Source organism: Bicyclus anynana, chromosome 1 (genome assembly GCF_947172395.1).
Source record: "Bicyclus anynana chromosome 1, ilBicAnyn1.1, whole genome shotgun sequence".
Classification (NCBI taxonomy): Eukaryota; Metazoa; Arthropoda; class Insecta; order Lepidoptera; family Nymphalidae; genus Bicyclus; species Bicyclus anynana.
In genome coordinates this window covers 19,683,004-19,697,925 of record NC_069083.1, presented here as the reverse complement: position 1 = coordinate 19,697,925, position 14,922 = coordinate 19,683,004, and the positions used below count along the sequence as shown (strand labels likewise).

At 43.2% G+C, this 14,922-nt stretch overlaps 1 protein-coding gene across 1 annotated transcript in view; it reads right to left on the bottom strand.

The window, feature by feature from the left end:
* LOC128198173 (cell adhesion molecule Dscam2-like) overlaps nt 1-14,922 on the bottom strand; it is a 35,922-nt gene that overhangs the window by 11,335 nt on the left and 9,665 nt on the right. The window contains exons 10-13 of the mRNA XM_052882112.1: nt 13,118-13,445; nt 11,714-12,149; nt 11,350-11,649; nt 9,046-9,975 (exon numbers count right to left, since the gene is read on the bottom strand). Coding sequence (XP_052738072.1) covers nt 9,046-9,975; nt 11,350-11,649; nt 11,714-12,149; nt 13,118-13,445 — 1,994 coding nt within the window. The remainder of the gene's footprint in view (nt 1-9,045; nt 9,976-11,349; nt 11,650-11,713; nt 12,150-13,117; nt 13,446-14,922) is intronic.

The following is a 14,922-nucleotide window of genomic DNA, read 5'->3' as shown; positions in this document are numbered from 1 at the left end:
CGATCGCTGGATGAAGTAAACAAGTGCATCGAGTGACGAACGTTTTTTACGCATACTATCTACAATTTACGATTTATAACTTTGCATTTACGCATTTTGGAAGTTATTATATACTTATATTGTGACAAGTGAATTCAAGATGCCTCCTACGCAAGATCAAACGCACCTTTTATCTGTATTGGAAGATACTGCCACATTATTTCGTAAAACCCAAGTGAATTTAAAAAAATGTCCCAAGTCTCGACTAACCAAAGGTTACATTGAAGCGCGCATACAAATACTTGAAGATTATTGGACGACGTTTAAGAGCGCGCATCACGACTTAGCTAAAATTACTCCAAAGGAACAAAAGGGATCCTTGCCGTATTTTTTAAATGAAGAATTCTTTATTTATGAAGACCTTTACAACATTCTGCAGGGTGACTTAAGGGACATGTTATCAACATTAAATGAAATCGAGAATGAATCAAGGGCGTCAAATATGTCAACGTCGACGGGCAATATAGGTGGCGGCAAGCAAAATGTACATCTACCGAAAATCTCATTACCGGTCTTCGGGGGCAATTATGAAGAATTCCCGTCTTATAAGGATTTGTTTTTGTCGTTGGTGCATCATAACGACTCCCTCAGTGATGTGCAAAAACTTCACTATTTAAAAACAACCGTCACTGGGGAAGCTGCAATGCTACTAAAAAACATCCAGGTGACTCAATCAAATTATCCAATTGCATGGGAGTCATTGCAAAGCCGATATGGCAATAGACGCCTTATCGTTAACGCTTTATTAAAAAGGCTTTTTGCGCAAAGGAAACCCAATACAAACATACAGTCCGCTCAGAATATAAAATATTTACTTGATACAACCAATGAAGTAGTAAAAGGATTAAATAATCAAAATATAACAACCGACTCCTGGGATCCAGTAATCATATTTCTGGTTGTTCAGAAATTGGACCCGGAGACGCACAAGCAGTGGGAAGACTTCGCGCACAAAGATAATATAGACGAGTTACCTACATGGAAAGATTTGGAAAAATTTTTACAAAATAAATTTAGAACATTGGAATTAGTAGCGCCAACAACAAGCAAGGTCAAAAGAAAAGATATTTACCATAACTAGTACCTGTAAACCAAGAACATGCGTACGGTGTAAGAACGACCACACATTAAGCCATTGTCCGGAATTTGCAAAGCTTACACCGGTGGACAGAGGTAATTACGTAAAGGACAACAAAATATGTTTTAATTGCCTTTCCCCTGGGCACAGTGCTCTTGGGTGTAGGGTTCCCCAAAGTTGCAGGCGGTGCCACAAGCGGCATCATACCCTCATCCATCAGCCAAAATCACCAGTTATATCGGAGTCCTCACAAACGACAATAACTGATACCCAGGTGCAAGTGAACACTAAGGTAACTGATAACAGAGAGCACGCAAGTACTGCTTTGCTAGCTACAGCGACAGTTAAAATCATGGACGACAATGGCCATTATACAATCGTAAGAGCACTCGTAGATACAGGTTCTCAAGCAAGTTTTGTGAGTGAACGAGCCATCCAATTGCTGAAATTAAAAAGAACAAAAGTTAATGGAACTATAACAGGTATTGGCTCAACACACACAAATGTGAAACAAAGTACACAAGTAAACGTCTTATCCACACATGATGAAGGATTTAAAATTAACATTAAGACGTATATAATACCCCCTCATCTCATCACAAGGTTGCCAACTAAGACAATAACGAACAACACCTGGCCGCACATACAAGGTCTCGTCCTGGCAGACCCAAGTTTTACACAACCGGGACGAGTAGACATGTTGCTAGGTGTCGATGTGTGTGCCCAAATTATGAAGAGTGAAATAATCAAGGGTCCCCCAGGTACTCCATGCGCTCAAAATACCAGCCTGGGTTGGATTCTATTTGGGACAGTACACGACAAGATACAAGAAGATGAGATTATAAGCATGCACCTGAATCTGGATCTGGATGATATGCTAAAGAACATGTGGGAACAAGAAAGAAATGAAACAAGATTACCCACGCCTGAAGAAAGAAAATGTGAAGAAATATATAACACTACAACCACCAGAAAAGAAGAAGGAAGATATATCGTAAAACTGCCAACAAAAACAGAAAAACTAAAATGTGTCGAAGGAAACACAAGAGATATAGCTCTGAAAAGATTATATCAATTAGAAAAACGCTTAGAGAAAGATGAGAAATGGAAGAAAGAATACATAGAAATAATGGAAGAATACAAAACTTTGAATCATATGGAAGAGGTTCCAAAGGAAGAAATGAAAGTTCCTGCTGTGTACCTACCTCACCACGCTGTTATTAAATATGAAAAAGAAACGAGCAAAGTGAGGCCAGTATTCAACGCATCGCAAAAGGGATCTAACAAAGTGTCTCTAAATGACGAATTACTTGTAGGCCCTCAACTACAAGATGACATGAGAAGCTTAATTTTGAGATGGCGTATGAAAAGAGTATGTTTTGTGGCTGATATACAAAAAATGTACCGCCAGATTCTGGTAACCAAAGAAGACAGCAATCTACAAAGAATTCTATGGCGTAATAACCAAGACGAACCTGTAAAAGATTATAGACTAGGAAGAGTCACGTTTGGGGCAGCTTCGGCATCATATCTAGCCGTCCGCACGCTACATCAGGTTGCCACAGATGAAGGCTATGAACATACCGATGCAGCACAAGTTATAAAACAAGACTTTTACATGGATGACTTAATGTCTGGGAAGGATAACTTACAAGAAGCCATCAAAATTGCAAAGGATATAGATTCCATATTGCGAAGAGGAGGATTTATTATACAAAAATGGTGTTCGAATAATGCAGAATTCCTGAAACAATTTAAGCTAAGCCAAAGAAGCACTAAAGTAAATCTAGAAATACACATAGATGGTAGTATAAGAGCTTTAGGATTGAATTGGAATATTGGAACGGACAAATTCCAATACAACCTGAACTTACCTGCGTTAACTGATCGCATAACGAAAAGAACAATCCTGTCTGATATTCAAAGGTTGTTTGATCCGCTGGGCTGGTTAGCACCATCAATTTTACCGGCGAAGCTGCTTATTCAAAAATTGTGGTTGCAAGGTATGGCCTGGGATGAGAATGTTACTGAAGAAATAGCTCAGGAATGGATGGATTTAAGAAACAGTTTTCTCAACTTACCAGGTATAGAAATAGACAGATGGCTTCAAACATCTGAATCCTTAATGAAAAATGTCTCAGTTCATGGTTTTTGTGATGCATCCAATCGAGCCTATGGTGCAGTAGCCTACATGAGAGTAATCACCGTAGAAGGAAAAGTAACAATTACAATCATAGCAGCTAAATCAAGAGTAGCATCAACAAAAGCTAAATCCTTACCTCGTCTTGAACTGAATGATGCTGTCCTGCTTGCTGGTCTTTTAAAGCAAATAAAAGAAGCCATGAAAATACCAACCTCTCAGATATATGCATGGACAGATTCCACTATAGTACTGTCCTGGCTTTTTGGAGATCCTGCAAGATGGAACATTTATGTAAGAAATCGAGTAGTTGAGATTCTAGAAGACATTGGGAATCACAATTGGTATCACGTACAATCTCAAGACAACCCTGCTGATTTAGCCTCAAAAGGTATGCCCTTGACAAGCCTGAAAGAAAATAAACTGTGGTGGAATGGCCCTGAATGGTTACATAATAAAGAGATCGAATACAGTAGGCCAAAGAACATAAGTACAAACCTGGAAAGGAAAGAAGTTATAGAAGTCAACTCGAAAATTGAAAATGAAAAAGCAAGTTTAATAAACAAAATTGAAAATTGTGATGATTTGACAGAGCTACTAAAGGTTATTACATACAGTAAAAGGTTTTTAAAGGGAAAGAAATTACAGGATAAGGATACAGTCATTACTACAAGCGAATTAAATGATGCTTTAAAAACATGCATTAAGCTAACACAGCAACAAAGCTTTAAGGAAGATATTCACAATATTAAAACTAAAGGAGAAGTACAAGCTAAAAGCAGTTTAAAAAGTTTAAATCCTTACCTTGACGGTGATGATGTCCTCAGGGTGGGCGGTAGACTGCGGCACGCTGCTGTGAATGAAGATACGAGAAATCCTGTAATATTAAGTCATGATACTTACCTAGCCAAGCTCCTTGTCGATGATGCACATTTGAAAACGCTGCATGGTGGACCACAACAGATGTTGGGATACTTACGGCTGAAGTACTGGATCCTGAAATCAAAAAATTTGGTCAAATTAAAATTTAGAAAATGTTTAATATGTGCTAAGCAAAAGGCTGCAGTGAAGTCACAGCTTATGGGAGACTTACCTCGGGAAAGAGTAACTCCAACTAGACCATTTTTGAACAGTTCGACGGATTTCGCTGGCCCCTATCAAGTCCTCTCTTCTAAAGGCAGAGGAATGAGAACGACGAAAGCGTACGTCTGCATCTTCGTATGTATGTCTACCAAGGCCATTCATCTTGAACTCGTAGGTGATATGACGTCAGAGTCATTTATAGGAGCAATGAAAAGATTTACGGCACGTCGCGGAAAATGCGCTCATATGTGGAGTGACCAGGGCCGGACGTTTGTTGGAGCTAATAAGGAACTTGCAGCAGCTTGGGCAGAAGCAAAGTTGGAATTTGATGGTCAGATAGCAGAATCTCTTGCCCTCGATGGCACTCAATGGCATTTTATACCAGCATACAGCCCTCACATGGGAGGATTATGGGAGGCTGGTGTTAAATCCATGAAATACCACCTGAAAAGGATAATGCAATCCAACTTAACCTATGAAGAAATGTCCACCCTGCTCTGCCAAATTGAAGCATGTCTGAACTCGCGGCCTCTGTGCCCAATAGAGGACGACGATGACGCACCTCCACTCACGCCAGCTCACTTCTTAGTTGGTGAGTCACTTAATACCATCCCAAGTCCTAATCTGGAAAATATTTCGATGACTTACCTATCGAGATGGCAGCGCCTACAAAAATTATTGCAAGACTTTTGGCACCGATGGCAATCTGAATATCTTAATAGACTTCAACAACGTCATAAATGGTGTAAAAGGACAAGAGAGTTAGATATCGGTCAGATCGTCACTATCAAGAGTGACAACCTGCCACCAGGCAAATGGATGCTAGGTCGCATAACTGGGAAGCACCCCGGCAATGATGGAGTCACTCGAGTATACAGCGTCAAAAGTGGTGACAATATCACTAAACGTTCTTCCAATAAATTATGTCTTTTGTCCATAGATATTGATTAATATACTTAATTGATATAATGTATTTAATTTAAATGTAATATTTATTTAATTTCTGCTAAAAATCAAATTATTGCAAGTAACTGATTTTGAAGTAATTTTTAATGTTATTTAAGTGATAATAATTCAAGTATAAATATTTAATTACAAGAAGTTATGTATTAAGAGTAAGCCTAATTATGGATGAGATATAATATTTATGTAGTTACCAGCGTTTGAGTCTGAAGTTTACTTACAATTTAAATGTATTTTTTTCGTGATGGCATGTATAAATCTAATGATGTTTAACTGCGGTATAATGATTAAGTTTATGTATTTAGTAAAAGCCCTTTACAGTCCTTTTGGCGGGCGGCATGTTAATTCAATACAGCGCGTGAACGCACTTACGATATTGTACCTACATTATTCTGAAGTTAGTTGGTATTAAACGTCTAAACAAGCGACACGTATTTTATTCCAAAAGAACCGTACCAGCAAAAGTGAACCGTAATACCGTAACATATTCAAAAAGATCTACGGAACCCTCGGTGGGCGAATCTGACTCGCACTTGTCCGATTTTTATAATCAATATATTTAGTTTAGTATATTTTAGGTGTTATATAACTTCACTTCATAAACCTCGCACCTTATAGTCATGCGCCTCGCGTATTTTGTATAGACAATTAATAAATAACGTTTTTCTAATGATAGTTTTTTTTAATATGGCTATGATATACCATTTTGAATTCCTCACAAAAAGCCCTTGATTTTGATACCCATGTTGCAATAGTAAAAAAAAAAATTTTTTTTTCACCTCGAGTTTATAGCGTCTCACAGTCGTCTTGTTGTTTTTTTTTTAATTTCACCTATCTAAGAACACTTGGGTTATTAAGACAAATCTAATGATATCTTAATTACGTAAATCCGTCCAGCGGTTTGGAAGATATGAGGTAATAAAGAATATTACATACATACATACATACAAGATACGCGCGAAAAACATAACCCTTCTTGCAGTCGGGTAAAAAACATAACCCTTCTTGCAGTCGGGTAAAAATAAAATAAAATAAAATAAATATACTTAAACAATACACATCACTATCTAGTCCCAAAGTAAGCATACAGAGTAGCTTGTGTTATGGGTACTAAGATAGTTGATATTATAATATTCATATACATTTATATACTACATATAAATACTTATATAATGTATAAATACACACAGACACTGGAAAACACCCATGCTCATCACACAAATATTTTCCAGTTGTGGGAATCGAACCCACGGCCGTGGATGCAGAAAGCAGGGTCACTACCCACTGCGCCACACGGCCGTCAACAAGAAGCAACAAGTTCTTGGACCATACACTTATGGATGAGATCACTCAAAAAAATATTTTTCACTACTCTTGCTCAAAAACACTGTCATATTACCACTCCACAGCGGGGCTAAAAAAGCATATTAGCCTCTAGGGGCTAAAGTAATTTTTTTTTAATTCTTGTCTGTTATGAGTACAAGCCAAGTACTAGCCAAGTACAAAACGAAGGAGGTTTTATTCGAAAATAGAATCATTATAGGTAAGGCACTGATTGTTTTGAAAAATAAATAAAAAACTTTAAATTGGAATGAAATGCAGCGTTCTTGTCTGTGGAATGCGTTTATTTTTTTATTTAATTTTTATTGAGTTGCAAATAGAGCGAGATTTGAAGACATGGGACATCCTTTACGGTGTAATACCTTTGCCTCTTTGTCATGGGAAAAAAATAAAATTAAAAAGCGAGAATTTAAAAAACAATTGGCGTGAATAATACACACTTGATTTTTTTCAGAAATTCATTGTAAATTTGTGACCGTAACTTACATATTTTTCAACAATAATTGTTATTATTGTCTTCATCTAGTGATAATGGTGATTCTAATTTGGAGATGGATGAAATTTTCAATCTGTTACCATCAAAGTCGAGACTCATTTACTTAAATACCTACGAAAAAAAATTTAATAAAAAAAAATGGTTTGGAAATTGGAAGTCGGTTGAATTTTTTTTTATTAAAATTTTTATTTTTTAATTTTTAGTGTTAGCACACCTACTGAGTGTAAACAAAAATTAATGAGCAATTAGTTAAAACGTAATTTTTTTTTATAATAAAAGTATCTAAGTCCTACAATCCCAATTTTAAAAATACTACCTTAACTCATATACAAAATTTCACTCCCCCTTTATCCACACGAACTATCCATATGGGTGGAAAGTTCTCATCAATATAAAATTTATCAAGTCCAAACACAAGGTAGCTACTGTGAACCGTTGAGGAGTTCCCTTAACTCTCCTTCATCTTCATCACCAGACCCCTAATACAGTCACAACCTATCCAGGTGGAAAGTTCTCATCAATACAAAATTATCAAGTCAAAACACAAGGTAGCTACTGTGAACCGTCGAGGAGTTCCCTTAAATATCCTTCGTCTTCATCACCAGACTCCTAATACAGTCACAACCCATCTAGGTGGCAAGTTCTCATCAATACAAATAAATCAAGCCCAAACAAAAGGTACCTGCTGTAAATCGTTGACGAGTTCCATCGTTTGTGTATCGGCTCTATCATCAGACCAACTCCAGACCTTCATAAAATTGTAGTGGTTTAAAATACCTTATGGAAACACTAACAAACGTACTAGCCGTCTCTACGGTTTTCGAAAGTTCCCTTCGATTTCTCCAGGATGCCATCATCAGATCCTAACATGAAAAAAATGGGACCACCCTGGAATCAAACCCTTCAAAACAAAAAAAGAATTTTCAAAATCGGTCCACAAATGACGGAATTATCGCTGGACATACATAAAAAAAAAAAACATACATAGAGCCGAACGTAGAACCTCCTCCTTTTTGGAAGTCGGTTAAAAATTTTATAAATGGAGAACACAACAACGAATGGATTCACTTACGAAAGGAGTTTTTTAAACTATTATCTCCCACGTTTACCTTACATACTTATTATTCATCTTCACAGTAGTCGGAAATTATGTTACGGGGTAAAAGCATCTCCCTTAATATCCAAAATTGTAGACTTTGTATATTTAATTTTCAATTAAAATAAATCATTGAATATTGTACTAAACTATTTTTCTCGCAATCGTAGTGAAAAGCAGAGTGTAACACGTGGGGCTAAACTCATTATAAACTCGGATTCTATTTAGGCTAAAAATACCTCGTATATAATGGGTCTTTTTAGCCCCTTGTATAACAATCTACTATTTCACTGCTCTTGCTCAAAAACACTGTCAAATTACCACTCCACAGCGGGGCTAAACAAGCATTTCAGCCTCTAGATATTTTAGATCTTCCAAAATCTTTGAAATAAATAAAGTTCCTAAAACAGTGTTTAAAAAATATAATATATCATTACTTATCTATACTAATATTATAAAGCTGAAGAGTTTGTTTGTTTGTTTGTTTGTTTGTTTGTTTGTTTGTTTGTTTGATTGAACGCGCTAATCTCGGGAATTACTGGTCCGATTCCAAAAATTCTTTCAGTGTTAGATAGCCCATTTATTCAGGAAGGCTTTGGGCTATATATTATCTCCATATTCCTACGGGAACGCGAACCACGCGGGTGAAACCGCGCTACGTCAGCTATTTGTATTTAAGTTAAATCTTGAGAAAATAAATGTAGTCAAAGAATGTATTTTTGAAATCGTCAGCAGCGGCAAAATGCTCTTCACGTGCCCACAGAGATATTATGACGTATATACACGGGCTCGCTGTATTCGACAATCACCGTCGTCGTCCGTGCGGCACAGCTGCGGCGGCGACGCCGGCCCCGCGCCGCGCTCCGAGCGCCCGCGCACGCGCACCGCGTACTCGCTGGCGGCGCGCAGCCCGCCCAGCAGCGCCTCGCCGCCCGCCGCGCGCGCCTCGCCCGCGCCCGCCGCCTCCGCCGCGAACAGCACGTCGTAGCGCGCCGGCGGCGGGCCCGGCGGCGGTAGCCAGCGCACGCGCAGCCCGTGCGCGCCCGCCGCCTCGCAGCGCACGGCCCGCGGCGGCTCCTCGGGCGCGCCGTCCGCCGTGGCGGCCAGCACGGGCGGCGCGGGCGGCCCCGGGCCCGCGCGGTTGAAGGCGCGCACCGACAGCGAGTAGCGCGCGAATGGGTGCAGGCCGCCCAGCGTCAGCTGCGTCGCGCCGCGCCCGCGCGCCACGGCCGTGCCGCCCGTCGCGCCTTCCTCGCGCGGCCCGTCCGCGGCGCCGGTGCGCTCCACCTCGCGCCACGCCACCGCGTAGCCCAGCAGCTCGCCGCCCCAGTCGCCCGCCGGCGGCGCCCACGACACGAGCAGCTCCTCGGGCGCCACGACGCGCGCGCGCACGTCCCGCGGCGCCGCCGCGGGCGCCTCCTCCAGCGTGGTGAACAGCAGCGCGTCGGACGGCGGCGAGCGGCCCACGCGGTTGGCGGCCAGCACGCGCAGCGCGTAGGCGGCGGCCGGCCGCAGCCCGTCGACGCGCGCGCGCAGCAGCCGGTAGCCGTCGGCGTCGGCGCCGGGCGCGGTGCGCTCCAGCGAGAGGTTACGCGGCGCGGGCGCGGGCGCGGGCGCGAGCAGCGGCGCGCACAGCGCGGCGTAGTGCACGCCGGGCGCGTCGCGCGCGCGCCACGCCACGCGCACGGCGCGCTCGCCGGCGCCCGCCAGGCGCAGTGCGCGCGGCGCTTCCGGAGGCTCTGCACGCGACCGGACACAAACTTCGATAACATTGATCGATAACATTGTCCTGCTGACTATGTATGTATGACGACGACGACGACGACGACGACGACGACGACGACGACGACGATGACGATGACGGTGATGATGATGATGATGCGTTTTATATTTTTTCCACTAACCACTTTAAAGCACTACAACTGAATGAAGGTCTGGAGTCCATCTGATGATGAAGTCAAAGCACACACGAGGAAACTCTTTAACGGTTACCTTGTGTTTGGGCTTCATTGATTGAATTTAAAGTCCTTCATTTTTAGAGTTACTCTTTTAATTGTTCATCCTACTAATATTATAAACGCGAAAGTTTGTATGGATGTTTGTTACTCTTAAACGCCGAAACTACTAAACCGATTTAGTTGAAATTCCGCCGCCCGCCACCGCCTTCAAACTGGTCAGAAGGTAGCACATAGGTAAGATGTTATTTTTTGCTTTTTAGAACATAAAAAAAAACATACATACAGCCGAACGTAGAACCTCCTCCTTTTTGGAAGTCGGTTAAAAATAGACTTTGTAAATGTTCTGAAATGCTATGATGATTTACATGTTTATTTTTAGCTTATATTTGTAAAATATTCGTTAAATTTATTTGTAATATTGTATATACATATATGTGTATAGATATTTAATATTTATCAAAACACACCATTGTGTTCCTTATTCTGTTGCAATGTCAAGTGTAAGGAGTAAATATTACTCCAAAAAAGTTTTGTAATTGTAGTTGAGTTTATTAGCTGTCTAAATACATATTTTGTACAGTGACTTATTTTGTGCAGCTGCATGATGTCATCAATTAGGAAATAATTAATTATTTTATCCAAAATACTCCCGATTTATGTTGCTTCTCTAGTTTATCTTTACCATTGCAAATATTTTTAAGAGAGTTATTTGTTCTGAAAGCCACATTTATATCATGCGTTCTAAGTGTTTTTGCAATACGTTCCGACACTGGACCAAAGTATGTTAGACTAGCTTTAAATTTTTTAGGTTTTTCTAATGGAATTCCATAAAGTTCTTTTCTAATCAACACCAATTGTTTCTTATTGATTATTCTATTCACAATATTCGGGTTGTATCCATTTGAAATGGCCATGCGATATATTATATTTAATTCCTTGTTATACTGATCCCTAGTTAGAGGAATGGACATCAGTCTATGAACATAACTATGGAAAGCTGCTAATTTATGTTGCCATGGATGACAAAATGAAGCTGGTATGGTTATATCTGTATAAGTTGGCTTACGATAAATCCCAAAGTGATGTCTATTATTAACTCTAATGATTGTTACATCAAGACTACGCTCTGTCAACCATTATAATAAATCAAACTACCTTCCACCGTGAGCACGAAGAGCGCGTCGGCGCGGCCGTGCGGGTTGCGCGCGTGGCAGCGGTAGGCGCCCGCGTCGCGCGGCTCGGCGCTGCGCAGCCGCAGCAGCGACTGCAGCCCGTCCGCGCGCCGCGCCTCCGCCAGCGACCAGCGCCCAGCGCCCGTGGCCAGCGCGGCGCCGCCGTGTGACCAGTGCACGGCCAGCGGCGGGTCGCCGCGCGCCTCGCACGCCAGCTCCACGCCGCCGCCGCGCACGCTCGACACGTTGCGCGGCGCGGCGCCCGCCTCGAAGTGCGGCGGCTCTGCAACACGCGGCGGGCCGTGAGCGGGCGCAGGGCGGCGGCGGGGCGCGCGCCCGGCACTCACCGTGGACGGCGACGGTGACGAGCTTGACGAGCGGTGCGCCGACGCCGTTGTCGGCCGAGCAGCGGTACAGGCCGCGATGCGCGCGCGCGGCGGCGCGGGCCACCAGCGCGCCGTCCGCCGCCGCCTCCCACTGGGGCCCCGGCGGCTCCCAGCGCTCGGGGCCGTCGGCGCCGCTGGGCTCGGCGCGGCGCGCCCAGGCGACGAGCGGCGGCGGCCGGCCGGCGGCGGCGCACGGCAGGCGCAGCGGCGCGCCCAGCAGCGCGCCGGCGTCGCGCGGCTCGCTGCGCCAGGCGGGCGGCACGCGCACGCTGAGCGCGGCGGTGTAGGTGGCGGCGGCGGCGTGGTTGGCCACGCGGCACGTGTAGGCGCCGCTGTGGCGCGCGCTCAGCGCCGGGAACATCAGCAGCGAGAAGTCGTTGAGGTGCTTCTCCTCCACCTGAAGCGCAAACGAGCCGGTCGAAGGAGCGTCCGCCGCCGACGGTCCGCGTCACGCGGATTTCGAGATTGAGTTTTTATGACCCGATTATTATGCATAAAGTTTTCATCGGATTTTATGAACCAACGGTGGGCCTGAAAATTAACATGGCCAAAACGAAAATGTAACGCTCCACCCAGTTATAGTTGAGAACGTTGCTCTCGAAATTGTAGGAATACACATACCTAGGACATATGATCCAGTTAGGTAGGTCCAATTTCGAGAAAGAGGTGAACCGCTGAATTATACTCGGCTGGGCTGCATTCGGGAAACTTCGCGACATCTTTTCGTCCGAAATTTCTCAGTGCCTGAAGACAAAAGTCTTCGAACAGTGCGCGTTGCCCGTGATGACCTACGGTTCCGAGACTTGGTCGCTAACTATGGGCCTCATAAGAAGACCTCAGAGTCACATAGCGGGTGATGGAACGAGCTATGTTAGGAGTATCTCTGCGTGATCAAATCAGAAATGAGGAGATCCGCAGAAGAACCAAAGTCACCGGCATAGCTCAACGAGTTGCGAAGCTGAAGTGGGCAATGGGTGACTGATGGACGTTGGGGTGCCAAAGTGCTGGAATGGCGACTAGTAATCGCAGTGTTGGTCGACCCCCCACCAGGTGGACTGACGACATCAAGCGAGTCGCAGGGATTCGCTGGATGCAGGTGGCTCAGTATCGTGATGTTTGGAAGTCCCTACAAAAGGCCTATGTCCTGCAGTGGACGTCAATCGGCTGATATGATGATGATGATTGTGTTGCAGACAGCGTTGAACACAAAGTGTTGATAAGCGTTGATAGTTGATACAGACAGCACCATCTGTCACGTACTCGTATATGTAATATGTATGTTGTGGTAAAGTCATCTACTACCGGACTCAGTCCGCACAGCAAACACAAAACACAAAACAGAAACGATATCGTCGAGATGCGCACCTGCAGGGCGGGCGGCAGCGGCGCGCCGTCCTTCAGCCACGAGAAGTACAGCGGGCGGTCGCCCGACGACACGCCGCACAGCACCTGCGCCGCGCTGCCCTCCGCCAGCTCAGACGAGAACAGGAAGGGCGAGATCTTGGGCGGGTTGCGCACCAGCAGCTCCAGCTCGGCGCTGGCCACGGGCCCGGCGGGCGCGGCCACGCTGCAGGCGTAGTGGCCCGCGTCGTGCGCCTGCGCCGGCGCCAGGCGTAGCTCGGCGCCGCGCGCCGCCACGCGGCCCTCGGCCGGCAGCGCCGCCGCCGCGCCGCGCCGCCGCCACGTCACCGAGCTGCGCAGGGAGCGGCGGATAACTTCACAACGGTTCATGTACTTACATTATTTAATCTAATTTTTAGGGTTCCAAACGTACGTAGTACAAAACCGGAACCCTTGACTCGCGCACATTTTAAGGTCTGGCTGTTTTCTCCTAATGTACTGGACCAATCCAATTGAAATTTGGTACACATATACTTCAATTATTTTGACCCAAATACAGGAATGTATCGTGAATAGATAACATTTGAATATGGGGGGCACTTACGGGCGGTAAAATAGAAAGTTGAAAAAAAAACTTTTACTAACTTCATTGTGTGTTACATCAAATGAAAGGTAAAAATTGATAAGAGGATTTAAAAAATATTTTTCTTAGAATTAAAAAAAAATAGCTTTCATGTTATTTTTTTTAATAAAACTATTTATACGATATGATAGCAATAAGCTACGATAATTGGCCATGCCCCCTTCCAAAACTACTGTATCTGAAAATTGGAAAAAAATACAGAAATTAGCTTGTTACTTGAAAATTTCTGGTGAATTTTGGAACTGAAATTTTTGGATATGGAGGTCATTTCTGGGGGCAAGGTGAAAATTTAAAAAAAAATCTTTTTTAACTGCATTGTGATACATCAAACAAACGACCTCGGTAAGAGGATCGTAAATATATTTTTTTTGTAATTTTAAAACAAATAGTTTTCAAGATATTCAAGAAAATAGATCATTCCCCCCCCCCCTTTTTTTTCCGAAACTACCAAACCGAAAACTTTGAAAAAATACATAAGTTAGCTACTCTTCTACTTGAAAACCACATCACAATCACCTCATTCAGCAATATCAGTTGAGTATTTTAGGCGCTACGGTGGAACATACGCGCATACATACAAAAACTGCTAATATACAAAAACTGCCAATTTGTGGTAAAAAGGAGGAGGTTTTCAATTCGACTGAATTTTTTTCTTAATTTTTTTTTGTATGTACGCGATTACTCGAACACGCCTACACCGATTTGAATATTTTTTTATGTTTGAAAGAGTATACTCCTGACGTAGTCCCATTGTCATCAGTATCTGATGATGGGGTCGAGGGGAAATTTCGAAAATCGTAAGGGTGACTATAGCGTTTGTTATTTTTTGTCATTAAGCACTTTACAGCACTACAATTTAATGGAGGTCTGGAGTCATCATCATCATCATCGTCATCATCGTCATCGTCATCGTCATCATCATAAATCAGTCACGTCTCGATTTTGTTTGTGCGAAATTTAAACATGACAGTTCTTAGAACTAGATAGTCTGGTTATGAAATTGTATTACGGGTTATAAGGGTAGGTGTTAGGGGATGCAGAAATTATATATTTTTATTATCATATTATTAAAGCAGTTACTCGGACAGTGTTATTAAAATAGGGATTGATTTTCTTTTTACTGCAGAATAGTGAGACGTCGTGGACGGTGGCGTGCATTTGGCCACATTCATTTTGCTTTAACATC